This window comes from Heliangelus exortis, chromosome 4 (genome assembly GCF_036169615.1).
Source record: "Heliangelus exortis chromosome 4, bHelExo1.hap1, whole genome shotgun sequence".
Classification (NCBI taxonomy): Eukaryota; Metazoa; Chordata; class Aves; order Apodiformes; family Trochilidae; genus Heliangelus; species Heliangelus exortis.
In genome coordinates, this window is record NC_092425.1 from 29,718,928 (window position 1) to 29,730,234 (window position 11,307).

Below are 11,307 nucleotides of genomic sequence, written 5' to 3' on the forward strand. Positions count from 1 at the left end.
ATTCCCTGAGTCTCTACTACTTCTAAGCCAGAACAAAGAGCAAAAAGTCTCTGTAATCCAGTAGCCCACTGAAGTATTTACTAAAATTTGCTTAATAAATGCTTTAGAAAGTTGAAGGATAGAGGAAGAACACCTCAAATACTGAATCCCAGTGTTTAAAGGACGTAATTTAGACATGAAAGTGATGAATGGGGGAAGATAGTAACTTCAGAATTTTATCTTTTATAGAAAAAAAATCTACAGGAAAATACTTACTAGTAGTGTTCAGCCAACTCTGACTTAAAATACATTAAGATAACTCGGTGTATTGGAATACTAAGAATTTTTTCAAACATCACAAGTTTTACAGAATTATGAGATACTGCACAATGTAAGCAAACTTTCACAGAGGGCAGTACACTTTGAACATGATTTGAAAAAATAAAACTTGCAAGGCCAGACTACAAACATAATTCTATAAAACCCCACTTTAAGTTAAAAAAATCCTAGAATATAGGTTTATTCTTAGCTAAATTCTCACTCCTTTTCCTTAAAACCAATCTAAAAGAAACATCACATAATTGCATGTGTGATAAAGAAAAAAATACTCTTCCACACTTTGTAAATTTTCTTTAATTCTGAGGATTCTACCATGTAAATGTATTAGCTGAACATCTTACCCAAAACCACTAAAACAAAACTAAACTAAATACTGGACCCATATCACCTCAAGTTTTAGACCATAAGAGTGGTTAAGAAAGAAAAAAAAAAAAAAAAAGCACTAAAAATGTCAAAACTGTTAAAAACAGTCTGCAATTTAAAAATTACATTAAAATGTAACAGCTTGAATTTTATTTCCTTTCCAACATAACAACCTCAATGAAAGCTGCAACTTATGTAAACTTAGAATGTACTGCCAAAACCAGTTTGCCTGCCTTTTTGTGGTACATCACCACCCAGGTTGTTTTTAAAAATGGAACAGGGTTCTCAAACTATGCAAGTGTTATGCACCCAAAAACATAATTCAGATCCTTGACTCCCAGTTATCTTGGGATACAAATAAGTGGGTGTGGATGGGTATGCTTCTGCCTTTGATAAGAAAATTAAGATCAGAATTCATATGACTTACATCTCTGATGAATAAGAAAATGTTTATAAAGGCTTTTGGAGCAGATGCAAGAATGTAAAATTCTTGCTTCCTCTTAAACACGGTGTGGGAACAATTTAGTATTGAGATAACATTCACTAACCTCTCAGTGACATTGCTACCCTGGAAAGGGCACACTAACAGCTGCTCTCATCAGTAAATCCAGAACACAAACCACTTACATCACACTGGCTGTTGCCTCTAACTCAGTAAGAATATTTTCCCAGTTTTACTTCTCCAGATTTTTCAGATTACTGGAACAACGGGTTTATTAAAGTGTCTATTTAACTTTAAAACCATTTAAATATTCTAAGAAGGAAAGAGGTTATGAGTTACCAAATTCCCGTCCTCTTCATGTAGAACACAAACATCAGCAGAGTGCATACTGAGATGAAGTTTACATGAAAGGGGACAGAGAAAGGTAAATTATTTATAATGTGCTAAAATATGCCTTATTTGCTTGATATACTACACTTCCACATTACCTTTAAACTGCATTTCAAATCATGAGGCTTAAATATACTAACTAGTTCTACAATATTTGAAAGCCAAATAAAGTAGGCCTTCTTTTGATCAGCCATAATAAATTAATATGCTAAAAAGCCACCAGCAAATATGGATTATGGACAAGGGTACTCAAGAGATGCCTTCACCCACAATTACTGTATGTGAAGCCCCATTTGTAACCGAGCTCTGGAATGTTCTTCTACTTAAAAAGACCAGCATGCTAAGTGCTTTCCAGCTGTCAAAAGACATGCTATTTTAAATTCTCATAATTCACTGGTAAGTGATGCTTAATATGAAAAAAGCCATTCTAAAATGCTTTTAGGTGAATCTGGACATACTGGTCTGCACAATTATTATTTGCTGCAATATTTATAATTTAATCGTAAATTGATTTTTGAAGACTTGTGTTTCATATCAACATTTCTTCTTTCACCAAATCAGTCATTACTGAGTCATTTCAAGGGTCTTATTACCACCTCTCACCCATGAGCAATTCTCATTTCACTGAAATATGTTAAAGTGCATAAAGGGTTTTCCACAGAGTTGTTCATATTCGGTTATTTCCTTACATCTGAACTTCCATGATCAGTACTCATACTTTATTAATCAGACCAGGTCTCAAGGAATCTGGTACAAAATGGGTGCCAACTGCAGAAAGCCTTGAGGCTGACAATGTACAGTGCTGGAACTACACATTTTGAAGTTATAAACTCTAAGCACTCGTGTCGGGATTGTAGAGGACTACGCATAGAATTAACTTACTTTCCCAAACAAGGAGGGACAATTTTTAAAAAACACAAAAGTAAGCAGTTTAGAATTCGGGAAACAGATGATATCAAGAAGTAAATAAATTAAAAGTATAATGCATTCATTTGTTTAATTATAAATAGTTCTAATACATTTTTTTACTATTGTAACTTACAACTACATCTCTTCTACCTTCTAGCAAAGACCGTATCTCGCAATACAGCCTATTGAAAGTATAAAAAGCCAAAAATGCCAGGTAACTTTTAATAAGCACTGTCATAGAGATCTGACAGATTACATCTGAAGATCCTTACAAATAAGAGAACAAGTGTCAAAATAGGAAAAAAAAAAACTAAACAGAGAAGTTCACTGAAATCTGTACACAGTAATTTCTTCACAGTAACTTAACATACTCTGGCTACCCACAGACAGCTGACTCCTCTAAGGAGCAAAGCCTTATTTATCTGAAGCGCGGGTGGTAATCACAACAGTGGCAAAAAGCAGGTTTCCAGGCTGTGATACTTGAGAGAAGGTCAGGGCCTGTTTGAAAGAATTCACCTCATAGAAAAAAAAAAAAAAAAAAAAAAAAAAAAAAAAAATCAAAACTGTGAAACAATCACACAGTTGGAAGTACTACAATTAGTTTAAGGTTGGCAGGTTCCACTGGAACAAACTCTTCCTAGCTAATCTTAATATCTCCCAAGAACCTTTAATGATATCTTGAAAGAAACTAAAGAAGTGCAAACTGACTGCAAAGGGACACAAATGGAACAACTAAGTGTGTTGTATATTTTCAGGCCGCTATATTTGCCTAACTAAACCTCAGGTCTTAAGTTCTGAATTGCAGTAAATACACTCTGGCAGACTCTCCTGTGGAATTTAAGTAAATTTTGAAAATGAATTTTGCCACGGAAATTTTTGTCTGCAAGTCTAGCGCTCTTCCAGAAACAGAAGGAGTGCTAACAGTACAGGAAGCCTACAGCAAAAGTAAGCGAGGTATGGTGCTGAGGTCACTGAAAATTCAGAAGCTTTTCAGCCCTTTACATGACTTCTTTCCAAAACGGTAGCAACCTGAAGACTTCTTCTGCCAAGTCTAAAGTATCTCCAAATCCACATGACGAACATCCGGGTTTCGTTGCTGAAATAGAATTTTTAAATACAATTTTATTGAAAATATTCAAACGCATTTTTGCACATGGATATAAAACACTGGCAGCTGGGTAAGAAATCTCCTTTTCTGGTAACAGAGCTACTCTTGTAACATAAGGACTACTCTTAAATGAGGAATGGTTTCAAACATTACCCATACTATAAGGAATTTTTTGAAGGCTAATTCATCTTTTTATTTGACAAATACTTTTGAAAATCACAGACAAATTAGTTCTTATGCCTTCTAAAGCATGAAGCAGCTCTCAATTTTAAAATGGCAGTTAGCTTTTATATAGACCAATCCATATAAGCATCTCTCCCACGCATCTTATGTTGTAAGATACTTTCCTGAATAATGAATAAGATTGTTGAAATAATTCCTTTTATTTCACTGAAGCTATTTATAAAGATTCAAAATACTGTTGCTATAAAGAAATAGGCATTTGTTGATATTGTAGAAATAGGCTATTGTTATTATATGAATTCTACAATCCAAAAGAGGACTGAAAGCCACTGGCTGCAAAGTCATCCAGCAAGTGAATCTGAGTAGCATATTTAGTAAAAGCACACTCATCAGCAAAACAAAACAAAAAAAAAAGCCTATACAAAAGAAAAAAGCATTCATGCTTATAAAATAATTAGTCAGGATCCTGCTCCTCAAAACCCATGAAGAACTGCATCTGCAGGTACAAATATATTTTAAAAATAGTATTTTTGTTTTTAAACAGCACCACTCCAGGGACAGAAACTAAAACAATATTTATTAAATACAGTAAGCAAGGACAGATATGCTCTTGAGCACTATCTCCTGATGACTGAAAAAGGCAGCCATGACAGGACTGCAGGACTGTATTTGTCTGGCAGTCAGTACACTTCTAAATCTGTATTCATGCCAGAAAAGGCAAGATTAACAGCCACAATACAAATATAAAATTGAAAATGGAAACAATCCTTTGTTGTATCAACAAAACTATATTTAAACCACAGAATTAAAAAAATAATGACAATGATGTACTGCTTCAGCAAGGCCAAAAAATAAAGCCCTCATCGTGCACTGATAAATTTGATACAATGCTTAGTATGAGATTTAAAGAAAAAATAAAAAAGTAAAATTGAAATTTGCTCCTTTACTACTAAAACAAAATCCAATGTACTTTAGATAAGCTGGCATTGTAAGAATACAGTAAAAAAAGACACAGTGAGGTCCCATCGCACAAAATATTTTTCTACAGTAGTAGAAAATTGATCCATTTGTTATGTATTCTACACAACAGCAAAGTAAGGGTTTGTTGCTGGTCAGAACTTAGTTAATGATAAGACAAGCAAGAATATTTGCATTAGGATTATCAAATTCTTCCTCCCATATTCACAAACAAAATCTAAAAAAGCAGACACAGTGATATAACTTAAAATGTGTCATAGAATAAGCATTCCCTAATAGACAACTAAATTTTACCTTTAGGTCCTTCTCAAGTCTGTCTACTTCAGCTCCCAGTGTGTCAATTATATTCTCACCATGTTTAAGCATGAAGGCTTCTAATTCTTCAAGTGTTTTCACTTGTTGAATTTCCTAGGAAGAAATCAAATTTAAGAGGTTAAGACAAGGAAAAGAAAGGAATAACATTGCAGAGGGTCCTGACATATTTCAAGTGAAGAAAAAAAACACAAGCCAAAGCAAACAAAAAAAAAAGTCCAAACACTTATAAGCATTTCTTGTCAAAATATCTGTTCTTGTGTCTCGAAGACACAGCATTTATTCAACAAAAACAGCTGGCTTACCATTACACCTGCACTTGATATAAAACCTTTTATCTTTAACAGATTTTTTTCCTTTATTTTCCAAGTAAGTTTAAGAGAAGTTCATTAATTTTTTAGAAGTTTCTGGGGTATCTCTTGCTCACAGCAAGGCAGAGTAGGGTGCCCCTGTGTATTCTTTCCTCATTTTACTACATTCTAGCTATTGCATTACACTGCTTACTTTGGGCATCACATTATTAACTCATCTGAAAATCCACAAGATTACTGTGAATGCTCCTGTATATACAGCTCCCCCATAATATCAAAAAACTTGAATGTAGTTGATAGGAACTCAGACTAGGAGGCCCAGAGCATAAAACAGTAAAGGAAAGATGCTATGGAAAATAGGATGCCCTGATCCTCCATCCAAAAAACCAAAACTAAAGCAGGTATTACAGCATTGTCATGAGTTTTCCTTAGAGGTCTCACATCAAGTTGGCTAGAAGCCATTTGCCTTGTAGTATCTCAACCACAGTTTGTGATACAGCTGCAGTATGCTCAGGACAAATAGGTTATAGCTAGCAAAGAATTACAAAATTGTCCTCGTTGGGAAAGACCTTTGAGATCATCAAGTCCAACCACTAACCTAGCACTCCCAAGTCTACCACTAAACCATGACCACAACTATTCATCTAAATATCTCCAGTGATGGTGACTCCATCACTTCCCTGGGCAGTCTGTTCCACTGCCTGGCAATTCTTTCAGGGAGGAGCTTTTGTTAAGATCCAATCTAAAGCTCCTCTGACATAACTTGAGGCCATTTCCATCTGTTCTATCACTTGTTAATTTGGAGAAGAGACTAACACCCACCTTGCTACAACCTCCTTTTTCAGGTAGTTGTATAGGGCAATAAGCCTCCCATCAGCCTCCTCTTCTCCAGATTAAAAAACCCAGATTCCCTTAGACACTCCTCATAAGACTTGTGCTCTAAACCCTTCCACAGCTTCCTTGCTCTTCTCTGGACATGCTCCAGCACCTCAATGTTCCTGTTGTAGTGAGGGACCCAAAAATGGGTATTCAAGGTGCAGCATCACCTGTGCCAAGTACTGGGAGATGTTCACTTCCCTGGTCCTGCTGGCCACACTATTCCTGACACAACCAGGGATGCCATTGGCCTTCTTGGCCACCTGGGCACATTGCTGGCTCATATTCAGCTGTCGACCAACACCCCCACTGCTGGGCAACTTTCCAGTCACTCTTCCCCACTCTTCCCCAGCACTCTTCCCCACAGAGTGCTGTAGTGTTGCAGAGTAATTATTAGATAACATTTCTTGTGTATACAACTACAACATAACAGAAATTTCTCCCTGACACCCCATCCCTGCCCATTACTCTAAAAATGAAGAGGAATAATGTAACTGAGAGAGCTTAAAATATAGCCTAACTACAGTAACCTATGTTACTATAGTCACAGAATGTCTAATAAGGTAAAGAAATGAGATCAATCAGAATGACAGCATTTCAACAAATATTTCACAACTTTAGAAAGAGTAACACTGATAGCAATGCTAGCTGAATGAGATAGTTACTTGAAAAACTATGGATCAAAAGGCAAGCACTATGTCTGCCCTTGGCTTCAAGTGGCTGAGTTCTGCTCAAAGCAGCTACCCTTCAACCATGGTTTTACAGCTGACAAAGAGGTCACTACATGAAATGACAATCATCTGTGTAAAAACAGCTGCCAACTTAAAAACAATCAGAAAGAACTTCCCCAACAATACTAGTTGAGAGAACCATCAACAATTGTATGCAGTTGCCGAAGAGAATAGTGGGTAAGGAACAAAATTTAACAAAGGATTTGAAAAGGTAAATAAACAGCTGCAACAACAAAGCAATTGAGACTTGGCAATATAAAACCAAGAAAATCTGCAGTGTCCCTGTTATATAAATCTGACAGCAGTCTTGCCCTCAAAAATGTATTAAATTGAAATGCAACACATGAACAGATCACTTATTGTACTATATGTAAGATATATGCATATGTGCTTATTTTGACATTAAAGAGCAGTACTTTTTAGAAACTCAGACACTAACTATTGGTCTAAAAAACTGCAGTAATTTCAATGTAAACTCAGGTAACTTCTCAGTCATGTTTGATGGGCAGACATCTGATGTCCACTTTTTATTTTGAAAGGGTAGCAAAGAAAAAATCATGTAGATTTCAGCTGTAACAGAATCCAGCTGAAAGCAGTTTTGTATTTCGATATTGGAGAGGAATTAAGAAAAGCTACTGTGAACAACACTACAATCAGAAACAGGCACTTAAGAGCTGATAATTGTTAAATGCTGTCAAAATGCTAAGTCATGTGATGCAAGCAACCCATATTCAAATCTAGTGTGAATGGCTGGATCTGCATCTTCAGCACCCAAAGCAAATGGCTCTGCCAAAACATACTTACTCTCACAAGACAGGCTTCCAGTTTTCACTAGACATTTTGTCACTCAATAAAAAATATTGGAAGAATTGTGTTCTCATTAAAATTATTTTGGACATACCTGTATTTTCTAACAAAAAATTGAAATAATAAATCCATCCTCCCCCTAGTCAGCCCAGAAGTGTCTCTATTTCAGCAGCACGTAATACAATTCTGTGCACAGATCTTTAACTAATACAAAGTAAAAACATCTGCAACCTTTCAAAATGAATAAGTGGAATATATCTCACCTACTTGAAAATCTTGGGTTTAAACATACTTAAAATTGGAAAGTAAATATCAAACACTGTAAATTACAAAATCATTTCTTTCAACATACTTGTAGCAGCTGTTCAATGTCTTGTTTTTCCAGGTAAGAACGAGTAACAACCCGTCCATCAAAGTCTACTTCTGCCTTGAATCTCACTTTGCTCATTCCCATGTCTGTGGCTTTAACATCATGAATTGCTCTGAAACACATAATTTTTAGAGAAAATGTATAACAAGATGAAATGAACAACTAGCTAGTTTGATTTCTGATGTTAATAATGCTGTCATAACAAAATGACCCTGTAATTTTAAAAGGCCACTGCCTTTGCCTATCCTCACTTTTGTCACCACACGCTTCCATTAAAGACAACTTATATTTAACTGGTTTTAACACTTCCACGAGTATCTCCTACATCAACATATCCACAAATGGCTCACTGCAATAAAAGACACACTACAAGAAGCATTGCAGATTTAGAACTAGAACATATTTAACATGTCCTTTGCCTCTTAGCTAGAATTTTCTCTTCCCAACTAGAAATATTTTTTCTCATCTGAATGTTTATAAATCAAAACTACCTTCACAGGCAATGAAGGAAGAAAGCAGAGGGCATCTATTTTGGAAGGAGCCTGCTCTATAGAGTGAACAAGAAAGTGAGTGGCAAAGAGCAGGAGGCAGGAATGTAAGATGAGTCACAGGAAATGCTTATGGAATACTTCTTGTAGTACTCCAGTGTGGAGGAGGGGTAAGCATATTAAAAAAAAAATATAGAACATGAACTAAATATAGGAACATTAAAAATACATCTTAGTAAACATTTAAGCAGATTAAAAGACCTATCAGCTTACTGATAGCAATAAAGAATTTTCAGCTCCAATCAAATTTACACAGCTATTCTGTGGGAAGCTTCTGAATCAAAACTGTACTAACTGGAGTAACCCAACTGGCAAACTACCTCCTCACACAAGAGGCTATTTAAGATAATGGGCGTGGTTCAATGAGAGTTACTGGGGAGAATCTGAAACCATGTGATTGAAGAATATTGAACACATATCAAGTGCCTATCAAAGCCAAGCAAGAAGATAACAAGAGATATTAAAGATTCTTATTAAGCAGTAACCTGATAATACTCAGTGAAATGATGCATATTCTGTAAACGTGAAGAAAAAGTCTACCTTACTGCTTAAAAGCTGTACAGGAAAGATAAGACAGTGAATTGGGAGAAAAATCGCTAATAATTCAAAAATACAAATGTGTGTGCCAAAACTTGAGCTGCAAAGCTTGCTTAGGAAGAGTGTGGATGGCTAGTAGACACCATAATCAAAGCTAGAGAAAAGAGCAAATTTTACATTAAAGAAAAAATTGTCAGAGGATGTCACATTACTGGTTTTGAGTCATCAGTTGTAATACTTTTTTCTTACCCCAAAACCAGAATGACAGATTTTTCCAGTACAAGAGTATGGAAGAGTAGCACAATTAACCAATAGCTGTTACAAGGAAATAAAAATTAAAGATGAAACTGTCACTAAGAATAGTTTATGCCTCGGGATTTGCGATTATATTCCATAAGAACAGAATCAGGACAGTCTGTACCATGTTGTATATTTTATTTCACAGTTCTGAAAGTCTAATCTCCTATACTTCAGTTAAGATGAACTGCTAAGAAGTTAAGAAGATGACTTAGGCACCAAAGATGTGAATGAGAGTTACAAATGCAATGTTTTTATAGCAAATAATAAATAATTTTCCAGCTGAGAACAAGTTTGACTGAAAGCCCTTTCCGGATCACAAATGAAATAAGGGCTGCATCTAGAAATTACCAAGCAAAATGAAAAAGGGAAAATAAATAGCCACAAGCCTAAAGAAGAAATTACAAAGTCCTGCAAACCGATAGAAGCACAAAGAAAGGCTTTGTGTGCAATACAAAGCTACATTTTTTAAGTATCACAAAACCAAAAGATAATCTGGAACACGCTTGCTACTAGATGGAAATGATAAAACTGTTATGATGGTACAGCATAGTCAGAAACATGCAATAATCATAGGTTTTTTGTTCTAACAAAGCAAAACAATATATTAGTACTACAAAGTGTTTCCCTATTAGTAGCGAAAAAGCATACTGGATATTTGAAAGGAAAAAAAAAAAATTCTAATTCATCAGACTCCATAAAGTGCATTCAAGTATAAAAAGAAGTAAGAGTAGTTGTGAAGGTCAAATAATTTTTCATTCTGCAATACTGATGATAATTTTTTTAACAGTAGAGTAACAACACTACCAAAATTTAAGAATAGCAAATCAGACAAACCATTTAACTAAAGACACCTTCACCTGACAACGAAAATAAAAAGAGTGAAAAAGATGGAGAAAAAATTACATAGAGACAGTAGTAATTTCAGACAGTAAGGTTTCAGGGAACATAAGTCTTGTCAAACAATTCTGTTTAAAAAAAATTTTTAAAAAAAGATTTAGGTAAAAAAATAAACAACAGATTATTTATTTTAGCAGTACAGCAATTAGTATTGTCTGATAAATCAAATACTTTATAACTGGCAGTAGAACATGATGTTCAGGCATGCTATTGCTGGAATACCAAGTTAAATGGTGGTGCTGCTGCCAGGGGCAGAAATCAGAGCCTCTGGATTCTTTGGTCAATATGAACCTAAAATAGCTTCTGATGAATACTAAATGATTCCCTGATATATCACCTTCATATTTGGCAGGATATATCTGAAAATAATGACTGTAAATCCTCCCTGAAAGAACAAAGGAGGACTGATCTGGGAAGCAGCAACTACAGAAAGGATAGCATCAAGAACTCAGATACAGTTCAGTAGCTGAAAACCCTGAAAGGTTGAAATTAAAAGAGCAAATGTTAGTCAGCTTCAATCCAGTATTCAGCTTTTTCTTTTACATTTGGTGCCAGTAGAAAAAATGTAAGAAGACATACTGATACAAAACTCCATTCAAGAAAATGAGGGAGTTTCAATGTTCAGGAAAATGCTGAAACTATTACAAGCTCAAAGATATGCTGACAAAAACGTACAAGTAGTCTTTTGAAGAAATATTTGATGCTATAAGACTTCATCATTTTATGGGGAAAAGTTGAAAACAAATTAAAAATCCTTACAAAGTGAAGGCTGAAATAAGAAAAATGAGAGCAGCTTTTTCTCTAAACTGTGCCTAGTTACCAGCAAGAGCAATATACTTTTATATCTCAGAGAATTCTGAGATCAAGACCACGTTTTATTAGAAAATTTAAGTTAACCAATCTCAACATATCAGAAGGACAAGAAGA

The 11,307-nt window shown here is 35.1% G+C and overlaps 1 protein-coding gene across 2 annotated transcripts in view; it reads right to left on the bottom strand.

Annotated features, from left to right (window-relative positions):
* Nucleotides 1-2,484: 2,484 nt before the first annotated feature.
* SLC30A9 (solute carrier family 30 member 9) overlaps nt 2,485-11,307 on the bottom strand; it is a 30,357-nt gene continuing 21,534 nt past the window's right edge. Inside the window, exons 16-18 of one of the 2 annotated variants that reach the window (XM_071743654.1) lie at nt 8,081-8,210; nt 4,986-5,099; nt 2,485-3,518 (exon numbers count right to left, since the gene is read on the bottom strand). In XM_071743654.1, coding sequence (XP_071599755.1) covers nt 3,474-3,518; nt 4,986-5,099; nt 8,081-8,210 — 289 coding nt within the window. In that variant the 3' untranslated portion in view covers nt 2,485-3,473. The remainder of the gene's footprint in view (nt 3,519-4,985; nt 5,100-8,080; nt 8,211-11,307) is intronic. The other variant, XR_011725814.1, reaches the window with a different exon arrangement.